This window comes from Somniosus microcephalus, chromosome 28 (genome assembly GCF_052327205.1).
Source record: "Somniosus microcephalus isolate GS21.2 chromosome 28, FLI_Smic_1.0, whole genome shotgun sequence".
Lineage (NCBI taxonomy): Eukaryota > Metazoa > Chordata > Chondrichthyes > Squaliformes > Somniosidae > Somniosus > Somniosus microcephalus.
This window is the reverse complement of record NC_141014.1, coordinates 17,243,616-17,258,303: the sequence shown is the minus strand read 5'-3', so window position 1 is coordinate 17,258,303 and position 14,688 is coordinate 17,243,616. Positions and strand designations below refer to the sequence as shown.

The 14,688-nt window shown below is 47.1% G+C and overlaps 1 protein-coding gene across 1 annotated transcript in view; it reads left to right on the top strand.

Annotated features, from left to right (window-relative positions):
- The window catches only part of phf5a (PHD finger protein 5A), a 48,281-nt gene extending 38,845 nt beyond the window's left edge, over positions 1-9,436 (top strand). The window contains exons 3-4 of the mRNA XM_085969544.1: positions 5,609-5,775; positions 6,817-9,436. Of these exons, the coding sequence (XP_085825670.1) occupies positions 5,609-5,775; positions 6,817-6,906 (257 nt within the window). The 3' untranslated portion in view covers positions 6,907-9,436. The remainder of the gene's footprint in view (positions 1-5,608; positions 5,776-6,816) is intronic.
- Positions 9,437-14,688: the final 5,252 nt, after the last annotated feature.

Below are 14,688 nucleotides of genomic sequence, written 5' to 3'. Positions count from 1 at the left end.
GTTTCTAATGGTTCTGTAGTTCTCTGTACCTGTTCCCCTTTTTCGAAGATGGGCACCAGATTAGCCTGTTTCCAAACTACCGACATCTTCCCAGTGTCCAGTCATAAGAACATAAGAAATAGGAGCAGGAGTAGGCCATTCGGCCCCTCGAGCCTGCTCCACCATTCAATAAGATCATGGCTGATCTTCTACCTCAACTCCACTTTCCTGCACTATCCCCATATCCCTTGATTCCCTTAATATCCAAAAAATCTATCGATCTCTGTTTTGAATATACTCAAACGACTGAGCCTCCACAGCCCTCTGGGGCAGAGAATTCCAAAGATTCACCACCCTCTTAGTGAAGAAATGTCTCCTCATCTCAGTCCTAAATGGCCGACCCCTTATCCTGAGACTGTGACCCCTGGTTCTAGACTCCCCAGCCAGGGGAACCATCCCCCCTGCATCTACCCTGTCAAGCCCTGTAAGAATTTTGTATGTTTCAATGAGATCACCTCTCATTCTTCTAAACTCTAGAGAATATAGGCCCAGTCTACTCAATCTCTCCTCATAGGACAATCCCCCCATCCCAGGAACCAGTCTGGTGAACCTTCGTTGCACTCCCTCTATGACAAGTATATCCTTCCTTAGGTAAGGAGACCAAAACTGTCCACAATACTCCAGGCGTGGTCTCACCAGGGCCCTATATAATTGCAGTAAGACGTCTTTATGCTTATACTCAAATCCTCTTGTAATAAATGCCAACATACCATTTGCTTTCCTAATTGCTTGCTGTACCTGCATGTTAACTTTCAGTGATTCGTGTACAAGGACACCCAGGTCCCTCTGAACACCAACATTTCTACTTTTCTATTTTTCCTACCAACGTGGATAACTTCACATTTCTCCACATTATATTCCATTTGCCATGTTCTTGCCCACTCACTTAGTCTGTCTATATCCCCTTGAAGCCTCTTTGCATCCTCCTCACAATTTACATTCCCACCTAGCTTTGTATATTACATTTGGTCCCCTCATCCAAATCATTAATATAGATTGTGAATAGCTGAGGCCCAAGCACTGATCCTTGCGGTACCCCTTTAGTTACAGCCTGCCAACCCGAAAATGACCCGTTTATTCCTACTCTCTGTTTTCTGTTCGTTAACCAATCCTCAATCCATGCTAGTATATTACCCCCAATCCCATGAGCCCTAATTTTGTTTAATAACCTCTTGTGTGGCACCTTATTGAATGTCTCTGAAAATCCAAATACACCACATCCACTGGTTCCCCCTTATCTATTCTGCTCGTTGCAACCTCAAAAAACTCTTAACAGATTCATCAAACACGATTTCCCTTTCATAAATCCGTGTTGATTCTGCCCAATCCTATTATTATTTTCCAAGTGTCCTGTTACCACGTCCTTAACAGATTCTAGCATTTTCCCTACTACTGATGTCAGGCTAACTGGTCTGTAGTTCCCCGTTTTCTCTCTCCCTCTTTCCACCCCCCCCCCCTTTCTTAAATAGTGGGGTTACATTTGCTACCTTCCAATCCACAGGAACCGTTCTAGAATCTATGGAATTTTGGAAGATGACAACCAATGCATCCGCTATCTTTCTATAGCCACCTCTTTCAAAACCCTAGGATGTAGGCCATCAGGTCCAGGGGATTTATCGGCTTTCCGTCCCATTAATTTCTCCAGTAATATTTTTTTTACTAATACTAATTTCTTTCAGTTCCTCATTCTCGCTAGACCCTTGGTTCTTCACGATTTGCGCTTTCTTCCGTGAAGACAGACATAAAGTATTTGTTTAATTTCTCTGCCATTTCCTTATTCCCCATTATAATTTCTCCTGTCTGAACCTGTAAGGGACCCACATTTACTTTCGCTAATCTTTTCCTTTTTACATACCTATAGAAGCTTTTACAGTCTGTTTTTATGTCTCTCGCTAGTTTACTCTCATAATCTATTTTCTGTTTTTTATCCATTTCGTGGTCCCCCTTTTGATGAATTCTAAAATCCTCCCAATCCTCAGGCTTACTATTTTTGGCAACATTATAAGCCTCTTCCTTTGATCTAATACTACCTTTAACTTCTCTTGTTAGCCACGGTTGGACTTTTCCTGTGGGGTTTTTGTGCCTTAAAGGAATGTATATTTGTTGTAAATTATGTATTCTTTAAATGCTAGCCATTGCTTGCCTATTGTCATACCTTTTAATGTAATTTCCCAATCTACCTTAGCCAACTCGCCCCTCATACCTACGTAGTTTGCTTTGTTTAGATTTAAGACCCTAGTTTCGGATTGAACTAAATCACGTTTGAACTTAATATAAAATTCTATCATATTATGGTCACTCTTCCCTAAAGGCCCCTTTACTGCAAGGTTATTAATTAACCCTTTCTCATTGCACAATACTAGATCTAAAATAGCCTGTTCCCTAGTTGGTTCCTCAACATACTGATCTAGAAAACTATTTGTATACATCCCATGAATTCGTCCTCCACACTATTCCTGCAAGTTTGGTTTGCCCAGTCTATATGTAGATTAAAGTCCCCCATGATTACTGTATTACCCTTGTTACCTGCACCTCTAATTTCCTGATTTATAGTCTGCCCTACATTACAACTACTGTTTGGGGGCCTGTAAACAACTCCCACCAATGTTTTTTGCCCCTTGCTGTTTCTTAGCTCCACCCAAAATGATTCTACTTCTTGATTTTCGGAGCTAAGACCCTTTCTCTCTACTGTCTTTATCTCATCCTTTATTATCAGGATTATTATTATTTTGATTCCCTCAAAATGATTCAGTGATTTACGAATATGCTCACAGTCTCTCTCTCTGGGATAAATACCACATATCGTTGTGGATTTATTTATTTTCAACCCTTTTAGCCTGTCCTGAACTTGCAGCTCATTTATATCAAAGTCACTAATTATGCTTTGGCTATCTCTGAATGTGTAACACAAGTCGCTCATGTCTTCCCTAGTGAATATTTGAAGGAAGTAATCATTCAGAATATTATTATTTTATGTTCATGCTCCGTTTGTAAGTGAAATGGCAGATGATCTGCTCCAGGGAAGGAGAAGACTGAGAAGGTGACCTGATGGAGGGTTTCAAGATTCTGAAAGGGTTTGATATGGTAGACATAGAGAAGATGTTTCCACTTGCAGGCGAGGCCAGAACTAGGGGCCATAAATATAAGATAATCCCTAATATCAGTAGTTCAGGCAATAGCGTAGTTGCATTCAACGTCAGCAAGATAAGCACATGAGGGAATAGGGCATAGTGGTTAGCACTGTTGCCTCACAGCGCCAGGGACCCGGGTTCGAATCCGGCCTCGGGCGACTGTCTGTGTGGAGTTTGCACATTCTCCCCGTGTTTGCGTGGGTTTCCTCCGGGTGCTCCGGTTTCCTCCCACAGTCCAAAGATGTGCGGGTTAGGTTGATTGGCTATGATAAATTGACCCTTAGTGTTAGGGGGATTAAATACATGGGGTTACGGGGATAGGGTGGGATATGTGTTGGTGTAGGGGTTACGGGGATCGGGTGGGATATGCGTCGGTGCAGGCTCGATGGGCCAAAATGGCCTCTATCTGCACTGTGGGGTTTCTGTGATTTCTGTGAAGGGTATGTTGATGGGGTGAGATGAAGAGGGGTGGGAGGAGGCTGGTGTGGCGCACAAACACCGGCACGGACCTGTTGGGCCGAATGGCCTGTGTCTGTGCTGTAAATACTTTGTAAATAGCCTAGTGCAATGTTGCCCAGTGGAAATTTCAGACTAACCACGGGTGGCGCTGTGGTGACACCATTTTAACCATATGCACTCATTTTAATAGAAAACGTCATACGCACAATACAGGTAAATATACTTACTTCACGTGTATATTTACTTAACCAAATTTGCCACAGTAACCAAGGAAGTAAAGCACTCACAATGATCAAAAAAACACTTGCACCCTCTGCTTTTCGTCTTCCCAACAAATGCATACAAAGGTTAAAGTTCACACGCATGGGCCGTGCGAATATGAATATTGAGATCACCCGCCCACCGACTGTGGCAATTGTTCATTTTTTGTTCACTAATCAGAAATGCAATTAGCCACATCTGGATTCCCAGTTAGCCACATGTGGTTAGTGTGTTGGACAACACTGGCCTAAGTGTCATAAACTCCTGCTGAGAAAAATCCATTCAGGTATGTGACCTCCTCCCGTCTGTGTTCCACCTTAATTTCTATTTTCAGCATCAAATCATTGATTATAGAGTAAGCTTAGCTCACTGATAGCACAGGAAACTTTCTGGTATCCGGCACCGACGGGACCGAGCTGGTGCCGTACCATCAAAACTGCCGGACAAACCAGCGCTAATGTTAAAACATACGGAGCTTTTGAGCTCCGTGTGAATCAACAAACCCCGTTGCTTAGCAACAGCTTCAAAACAGTCGGCCGCAGCTTAAAAGCATCTCTGTAGCTAAGCAACAGCTTCAGCTAGACCTTGCAGAGCCTGACTGGGGGGAAAAAAAGCAACGTGAAGTAAAAAAAACTTATAGGAAACGGCTCCTGAATTTTGCTGGTAGATAGAGCTTTCCGGACATTTAACCTCCGGTGTATTCATCTCTGGGTCAAAGGGTCTTGGGTTCAAGCCCCACTGCAGGACTTGAGCATGTAATCTACAACACCAACAAGAACTTACATTTATATAGCTCCTTTTAAAATGTAGGAAAATGTCCCAAGGTGCTTCACAGGGGCGTAATCAGACAAGGAAATATTACGGCGGGTGACTAAAGGTTTGGTCAAAGCGGGTAGGTTTTAAGGAGGGTCTTAAAGGAGGAAAGGGAGGTGGAGAGATGGAGGTTTAGGGAGGGAATTCCAGCGCTTGGGGCTACTGAAGGCACGGCCGCCATTGGTGGGGCGAAGTGATTGGGGGGGCTGCATGAAGCCCGAGTTGGAGGGCTGGAGGAAGTTGCAGAAATCGCACGTCTCTGTCCCTCCTCCTCCGCCATCTGCTGCTGAAATCCTCCTCCATGCTTCTGTTGCCTCCAGACTCGACTATTTCAACGCTCTCCAGGCCAGCCTTCCATCTTCCACCCTTGATAAACCTGAACTCATCCAAAACTCTGCTGCCAATATGCTAACCCGCATCATGGTTGTTATAAATCTCATCATCAAGAAACTACTTATGAAATAACGCTGGACGGCCAGCTGGTGGCGCCGTCCAAGGAGTATAAATACTCGGGCATGGGCCCCAGCTTGCCAGGGACATTTTGTAAGACGAGGAGCTAGTGAAGTACAACTAGACCTCCATGTTCTGAAACAAGGTGATTAAAGCCTTACTTTATACTCAAACCAAGTGTGTAGTGAGTTTTATTACATCGTAGTATTATTCAAAGAAGAACAGGGAGTTCTGGTTTCCTGGCTAATGTTTATCCCGGAACCAACATCACTAAAACAGGCTAACTGATCATTTATCTCATTCGCTGTTTGTGGGACCTTGCTGTGTGCAAATGGGCTGCCACGTTTATCTACATAATGATTGCACTTCAAAAGCAATTCAGTAGCTATAAAGCGTATTGGAATGTCCTGCATACTTTCATGTTTGTTAATTTTTTTGATTGACTTCCCTCTTAGGTGATGGTAAATGTGTGATCTGCGATTCCTATGTCAGGCCGTGCACGCTGGTCCGTATCTGTGATGAGTGTAACTATGGGTCCTACCAGGGCCGGTGTGTGATCTGTGGTGGCCCGGGCGTGTCTGATGCCTATTACTGCAAGGAGTGCACTATCCAGGAAAAAGATGTAAGTTTGAAGAGAATTTTCTTTTGAAGCTAATGAAATGTAGCCATCAAATAGTGTGAGCTACCTGTTCAGTAGCAGCCAGGCTGCGAGGAAGTACAGGAAACTCTCGATTTACCGGCACCCAAACAACCGGAAATCTCGGTTAACCGGCAAAATTCAGGAGTAGGTTCAGTTAAGTTTTTCTTCATATTAGTGGCCGTTTCTTGATTCTTGGCTGTGCAATCGGGGGTTTCTGCACTTGTTGCTAAGCAACAGGGACGCTTGGTCTGTGGCCGGAGTTCCTGCACATGTTGCTAAGCAACAGGGAAGCCTGGATTTGTTGCTGTGTACGGAGCTCTCGTACCTTTTAACTATAATTCTCTGTAATCCGGACTTTTTGATAAACCGGCACCACGCCGGTCCCGTCGGTGCCGGATAAAAAAAAGTTTCCTGTATCATGGTGCATATACAAATATAAAATGGTTTTGGTAGAATGTGACAACCAATCAGAAATGACACTGCAGCCAATAGTCCCCGATTCTCGGATCTGCTTAATTGTAGGGACACTTCAGTCATACATTCTTCCAAACTCAACTTTGTTTTATGGATTTTGTCTTTGAAACATTATTCTTTTGAAAGTTTTCTCCCTCTTTTCCTGAGGGAGCAGACACACACAAAGGTACACTTGTACAGGCACCAGCTGTCCTCAGGTGCCTTGCCCAAGGGGCCATACTTCCTGAGCGAGCTTAGCCAGAGAATGTTGGCAGCCAGCCTTCTTCTGTCCTCACCCGATGTTCACAGTGTTCGCTTTCCTGCAGAAATCTTTAGCTAATGAGAAACCGGAGCTCTACCTCATTTCCCACCCTAGCCCAGCTTTGTTGAAGAGTGCCAACTGCTTCCCTAGCTGGTGTCTCTAACGCCACACAGGTTGGGGTTCAAACCTGGGAACTTCTGTCCCATATGTGGACATTTGGCAGTGAGGTTGTCCGAATACTGAAGTAATCGTGGTGGTGGTTTTTTTTCCAGTACAGTTTTTACCCTTTATTGTTTTTTGCCTCCTAGAGAGATGGATGTCCGAAAATTGTCAATCTTGGCAGCTCAAAAACTGACCTGTTCTACGAAAGGAAAAAGTACGGCTTTAAGAAGAGGTGATCCCAGGATGGCTACAGGGAATCTTTCATGTTCCAACTGAATGTGGGGACACTGGAGCGGTCTTGCGTAGCATGTTTAACATTACTGCCTCACTGTATGAAGTATGGTATTTGATGGCACAAATCAGGCAGCACGTGGAGGAGGGCGATGGGGACACACGACTTCCATTTTTTTTTAGTAGCTAGCATATTTTCTTTTTTGGAATTGAAGTAACTTATTATTTCTGGCAATGGAACTTTCTGCAGCAACGACCCCAGCGATCTCTCTGTGGCAGGAACAAGCAATGTTCGCCAATCCATTGATTTGTTTGCCACCTTTAAAAGAATTGGGGGCCTACTGTTAGTTGGTTGTGAGTTTAGCGACTGGGGATTTACTGTTCAGTGAGTCAGTTAGTGCCGATAACTTCACTGTGTATTTCACCTTTAAGCACTGGATGCAGATGACCGCTTCTTGCTGCGCCTCGTACCGTTGATACGCTCTGGCAGAAGATTGGGCGTTTTAATCTTTATCTTGCGTTTCGTGCTTGAAGCCTATTTGTGAGTGACACGGCAGCTGTGTTCACGTGCTGCGAGCTGCCTGATGTCTGCCTTTCTTGCAGGCCCTCCAACACACTTCCTGACAGTTGAGCTGACCCCGTCTTACAAATACATTTTATTTTTCACTTGCATTATTAAGGTATTCTCATTGAGAAGTGGCACGACTCGTGTATTTAGGAAGGTGTGTGTTGGCTCCCCTGTGCCTCACTGGGTAACCGTGCTGCAGTGCAGAGCCTCACAGACAAAAGTCCAAGCTTGACCTCCAGTCCGTGCTGAATTAACTGACCTCGGTTGAGGTGCTGCAGTTGGACACAACACCCTAGACTGGGAGGGGAAACCAGCTAGTATTCCTGCTTCTGATGCAGCGATGCCTGCTGGAAGTGTGCGTGTATGTGTGTGGTTGAGTGGGGGGAGACTCGCACTCTCTTGTGATTTATTACACCCAGCCACGGTGGTCATGAAACATTCCAAGGCTTGATGACCAGGCTTGCATCTAAATAACGGTCATTTAAATGAGATACTTTTGGCCTCCCAGTGCAAGTGGAATATTCCGCCAGGCAAGGCAGTCGGTACAAAAATGCTCGGAACATTCCAACTGCGGCTGGATGCTCTTCTGCAAGAGTGAGTCCCGGAGGGATGAGCTTTGGTGGGCGTTTTTAGTTCTTCTGACCCTTGCCCAGCATGAGTCAGCGCCTTTTTGAGAGAGGGCGAGCGTCGAAGTGACGCAGTCATTAGTCTGTTGCATTGCTGGGTAATGTTGCAAAGCACAGCCCCAAAGCCAGGTGGAAATAGTTGCCATCTTCTAAACCAGAATTGAAGGAATGAATCAAAATTCCATGCCGTGTGGGAACTAACCCTGTGAAAAGCATCACTCCGTCTCTCCGTCTTCAAGCACTGTAAGCAAACTGCTTTTGTTCCCTGAAACAGCCTTCCTGCCAGTTAATTGTGGTTTCCTATTTTGTGCTCAACTTGGTTGAAGGATTTGGTAGAGTTGTGGCTTATTAATTAGGATTTTTTTTTTTTTTTTTACATGTTGGGAAAAGTAAAACGTTTACTGATTTTTAAAATACTTCAGGATAAAGCATCATTTTTTTTCTCCACCTCGAATCCCTCACCACCTGCAATGTTTAACTTGCTAAAAGGCTTGCTGCCGAGTGCCTGGCCTCCTAATTAGAGAACCGGAGGAAGGAAGGGTTTTTAATCTGTGTCACATATCCCAACATTCGGTGCTAAAACTTGATGTGCTTTGGCTCCCAGCAGGTCCCACTTCCTGATGCTGGGACTGGAACCAAGCTTGGACAAGTCACATCCGGTCTCGGCACCGAGAGTCGAGTGCAGTTAAGGTGGGGCCACAGCGGAGGCCATTCGGCAGAATTAGTTTAAAAGTTATCCAGGGGGTGGAGGGTGATTTGAAATATTTAGACAAGGCCAGTGTGGGGCCTTATCCTGGAGTATTCCTTTTAAATAAATTGGGAATGTATTAGAAGCTAATCGTAACTTTGTCTCTAAGCTTGTAACTAATTTGTGCTGTTTTTGGCACAAGGAAATAAAATGAGTCAACCCCTTGGTTCAATTAAAGGGAGAGCGACCCACAGTCAGAGTGTCTCGGTACAAAATCAGTCCAGAATGGAAACTCCTTCTCCCCCACCGTTCCTTTCGAATCTACTTGTACTAACCATATCCAGGTGGTTTGGGGGGATGGGGCGATTGTTGCTGTTTGATTCTGTTACACATGTAACCGGTTTGTCCCACCAAATAATAAAAATAAATGTAAGCGTGCCTCCTTCCAAAGACAGGTTTGGATTGTTGGACGGAAAGTACCGACTTCTGTGCGAGCCTGAAAGCTTGACTGCACGAGCAGCCGATTTGAATGAAGTGTCTCCACCTTCACTTGTAGTTGAAGATTGTGTTTGAATGCTTTAATTATTGAGCTATGATTGTTCCCATTTTGTCATGGTGTGTGTTTTTTTTTTAATAAACCAGTTTTTTTTTTCTACGTGTGTCTGCTTGTACTTTCTGCAAGTTTCATCATGGTGTTAAAACATTGAATGTAAAGCATATGTTAACTGTTAAGAGGACTGCAGTGTTACGACACTAGCACGATGGCTAAGGGATTGTCAATGGGTGTCACCTACATGGATTTCCATAAAGTTCCGCACAAGAGGTACATAGTCCCGATTGGATATGTACTGGGCCTCGGCTTTTCGCCATATTTATCAATGGCTTGGATGAAGGAGTGAAGAGTTGTACAGGTTGAGCGTCCCAAATCCGGAGTTCTGGAATCCAGACTCCGGGACGATTGGTGGCAGGGGTCGGAATCTGTAAAAATGTTCTGGAATCCGGACACCCTGAGGGAGGCTTACCAAAAGCGCAACCTGGGCCCACGCATTTCCGGACTCGGCACGTGTTTCTGATGTCCGAAGTCCCGGAAATATCGCAACCTGGGCTCGGGCATTTCCAGACTCCGGACTTCGGACTTCAGAAACACGTTCCGAAGTCCGGGGAAACCCGAAAACCGGCTCGGCCTCGGTCCCGAGGTTGCCGGATTCGGGACGTTCCACCTGTATATCCAAGTTTGAAGATGACACCAAGTTGAGGGACACAGTAAGTAGTGCAGGTGGGATCAGGATGTTACATGAGGAAATTGGCAGATTAAGTGAGCTGATCAGGCAGTGGTAAATGGGAGTTCAATGTGGGAAATTGTGAGGTCATCCACTTTAGATCCAAGAAAAACAAACTGGCGTGTTTTCTAAATGGTTAGAAACTGGAGGAGCGGAGAGAGATTGACGTGTCCGTGTACACTCCTCACTAAAGGCTAGTGGACAGGCACAACAAGGCCAATGGAATGTTGGCCTTTATCTCCAAGAGGCTGGCATACAGAGAGGAGGAAGTTAGGCTTCAGTTGTCACCGAGGTTATCCACTTCGGTGGCAAAAACAGGAAGGCAGATTATTATCTGAACGGCAATAGATTGGGAAAAGGGGAAGTGCAACGAGACCTGGGTGTCCTTGTGCACCAGTCGCTGAAGGTAAGCATGCAGGTGCAGCAGGCGGTTAAGAAGGCAAATGGTATGTTGGTCTTCGTAGCGAGAGGGTTCGAGTACAGGAGCAAGGATGTCTTGCTGCAGTTGTACAGGGCCTTGGTGAGACCACACCTTGAGTATTGTGTGCAGTTTGGTCACCTTAGCTGAGGAAGGATGTTCTTGCCATGGAGAGAGTGCAGTGAAGGTTCACCAGACTGATACCTGGGATGGCAGGAATGACGTATGAGGAGAGATTGGGTCGATTAGGCTTATATTCGCTAAGAGTTTAGAAGAATGAGAGGGGATCTCATTGAAACATAAAATTCTAACAGGACTAGATGCAGGAAGGCTGTTCCCGATGGCGGGGGGAGTCCAGAAGCAGGGGTCACAGTCTAAGGATAAGGGATAAGCCATTTAGGACTGAGATGAGGAATTTCTTCACCCAGAGTGGTGAACCTGTGGAATTCTCTACCACACAAGACAATTGAGGCCAATTCATTAAATATATTCAAGACGGAGTTAGATATATTTCTTAAAGCTAAAGGGATATGGGGAGAAAGCAGGGACAGGGTACTGAATTGGATGATCAGCCGTGATCTCATTAAATGACAGAACAGGCTCGAGGGGCCGAATGGCCTTCTGCTCCTTCTATGTTTCTATAGAGCCTTGGTCAGACTCTATCTGGAGTACTGCATTCAGTTTTGGGCATCAGACCTCGGGAAGGACACAGTGACTGTTCACCAGAATGATACCAGGGCTGGCATGGTTAAATTATCAGGGTAGGTTGGATAAACTTGGCTTGTATTTCCTGGAGTATAGAAGATTGAGGGGTGATCTAATCAAGGTGTTTAAAATGATTATAAAGATTTGATAGGGTAGATAAAAAATAATCTATTTCCTCTGGTGGAGGAATCCAGTACAAGGGGGCATAAATCTTAATTAAATTAAAACTTTAATTTTATCTTCCATGTTATAAAAAGGACATAGCGCCACTGAGAAGTTGCAAAAAGATTTACGAGAATGATTCCAGAATGGAGAGTTTATACCGATCAGGAAAGATTGAACAGGCTGGGGCTCTTTTCTCTAGAAAAGGAAAGACTGAGGGGTGACTTGATAGAGGTCTTTAAGATTATGCAGCATGATTATTGGCACGGCGTCTTTAACTCCCTCTCCGCATGCGCTCCTGTTTGGTACTGCGCATGCGCACTCGATCCGGTCGTGTGTGCGCAGTACCCAAACCGTGCAGTGGCTGCAGCCTGCACTGCCACGCTAGCCTCGGTTCCGTGCGCAGAAGGTTAGGGGATTGGATGTGGGGAGGAGAGGGGGGCGGAAGAGGGGAAGGGGATTGAAGGGAGGAGAGGGGGCGGGAGAGGGGAAGGGGATTGAAGGGAGGAGAGGGGGGGAAAGGGGATTGAAGGGAGGAGAGGGGGGGAAAGGGGATTGAAGGGAGGAGAGGGGGGGAAAGGGGATTGAAGGGAGGAGAGGGGGGAAAGGGGATTGAAGGGAGGAGGGGGGGAAAGGGGATTGAAGGGAGGAGGGGGGGAAAGGGGATTGAAGGGAGGAGAGGGGGGAGGGGATTGAAGGGAGGAGGGGGGAGGGGGAAAAGGGGATTGAAGGGAGGAGAGGGGGGAAAGGGGATAGAAGGGAGGAGAGGGGGGAAAGGGGATTGAAGGGAGGGGAGGGGATTGAAGGGGGGAGGGGATTGAAGGGAGGAGAGGGGGGGAAGGGATTGAAGGGAGGAGAGGGGGGAAAGGGGATAGAAGGGAGGAGAGGGGGGGAAAGGGGATTGAAGGGAGGAGAGGGGGGGGAAAGGGGATTGAAGGGAGGAGGGGGGAAAGGGGATTGAAGGGAGGAGAGGGGGGAAAGGGGATTGAAGGGAGGAGGGGGGGAAAGGGGATTGAAGGGAGGAGAGGGGGGGAGGGGATTGAAGGGAGGAGGGGGGAGGGGGAAAAGGGGATTGAAGGGAGGAGAGGGGGGAAAGGGGATAGAAGGGAGGAGAGGGGGGGAAAGGGGATTGAAGGGAGGAGGGGGGAGGGGATTGAAGGGAGGAGAGGGGGGGAAGGGATTGAAGGGAGGAGAGGGGGGAAAGGGGATAGAAGGGAGGAGAGGGGGGGAAAGGGGATTGAAGGGAGGAGAGGGGGGGGAAAGGGGATTGAAGGGAGGAGGGGGGGAAAGGGGATTGAAGGGAGGAGAGGGGGGGAGGGGATTGAAGGGAGGAGAGGGGGGAAGGGATTGAAGGGAGGAGAGGGGGGGAAAGGGGATTGAAGGGAGGAGAGGGGGGAAAGGGGATTGAAGGGAGGAGGGGGGGAAAGGGGATTGAAGGGAGGAGGGGGGGAAGGGATTGAAGGGAGGAGAGGGGGGGAGGGGATTGAAGGGAGGAGAGGGGGGGAAGGGATTGAAGGGAGGAGAGGGGGGAAAGGGGATTGAAGGGAGGAGAGGGGGGGAAGGGATTGAAGGGAGGAGAGGGGGGAAGAGGGGATTGAAGGGAGGAGAGGGGGAAGAGGGGATTGAAGGGAGGAGAGGGGGGAAGAGGGGATTGAAGGGAGAAGAGGGGGGAAGAGGGGATTGAAGGGAGGAGAGGGGGAAGAGGGGATTGAAGAGGAGAGGGGGAATTGAAGGGGGTGCGGGGGCAAGAGGGATTGGAGGGGGTTGAAGGTGGTGGGGGGTGTGGGGGAAGAGGGGATTGAAATGGGGAGAAGATCATGAGCTTGTTTGGGGGGCGGAGGGAGCACGGTGAGAACGGTGGGGGGTGGGACGGAAAGAATGTGATCCAGGTCTAAAGGAGGGGGGAATGTGAGCCAAAACGTGACCAAGATTGGAAGATAATCACGTTCTCCCGCCCTCTGTTAGGCCTGGATCACACCTGGTTCTTCCACCCCCAGCCCCTTTACACCTGCACTACCTTCACCCTCCGCACCCCCCCCCTCCCCCCGCCACCCCACCCCCCAAAACCAGACTGCAGCAGTTGAAGAAGGCAGCTCACTACCACCCTCTCAAGGGCAACTATGGCTGGGCAATAAACATGAACGTATTCTGTGTTGGTCCTACAACATGCATAACATTACATGTGACTATTCCAATGCTCTCCTGGCCGCCCTCCCATTTTCCACCCTCCATGAACGAACTCATCCAAAACTCTGCTGCATGTACCCTAACACGCAGCAAGTCCCATTCACCCCCCACACCTGTGCTCGTTGACCTGCACTGGCTCATGGTCCACCAACAACATTCCCGCTAAGCTGTGCAGCCACGCATCTGTCTGGAAGTCCTGCACAGGCTGCTTTCCGTCTTTTCAATGGGAGATTTTGCGCATGCATGAAATTTTAAGTGGGCCCCGCAGCCCGTTTAAAGGACCGTGCACCCAAAATAAATTAGGGGGCACATTGTCCACCTACAACTTGATTTTAGAATTCTCATCCTCATGTTGAAATCCTTCCATAGTCTCACCCCTTCCTATCTGAACTCAGCAGTGTGAGTGCTCATAACCCGGGAGGGCGAGCCCTGTCTGTTCTGTGAAAGCAGTAGTGTTAGTACTGAGCACTCTGGAACCTGGCTGCCACTATGAATGGATCAGATTACACATTGCAAAGCTCTTGATTATTCCAGCAGGCAGGATCAAATTACACATTCCGGACAGACTGTCGGGTGTGTTGTCCTCCAAGGGGACCAATCAGAAATCTGGTCTTGTCCTCCAAGGGGACCAATCAGAAATCTGGTCTTGTCCTCCAAGGGGACCAATCAGAAATCTGGTCTTGTCCTCCAAGGGGACCAATCAGAAATCTGGTCTTGTCCTCCAAGGGGACCAATCAGAAATCTGGTCTTGTCCTCCAAGGGGACCAATCAGAAATTTGGTGTTGCAAATAGACACGACCGAGATTATGAAAGGGTTTGATAGGGTAGAGAAGATGTTTCAACTTGTAGGTGAAACCAGAACTAGGGGCCATAAACATAAGATAGTCATTAATAAATCCAACTGGAGTCTTGTGTCCAATTCTGGGCACCACACTTTAGGAAGGATGTGAAGGCCTTAGAGAGGGCGCAGAAAAGATTTACGAGAATGATTCCAGGGGTGAGGGACTTCAGTTACGTGGATAGACTGGAGAAGCTGGGGTTGTTCTCCTTAGAGCAGAGAAAGTTGAGAGGAGATTTGATAAAGGTTTCAAAATCCATGAGGGGTCTAGACAGAGTAGATAAAGAGAAACTGTTCCCCTTGGCGGAAGGGTCA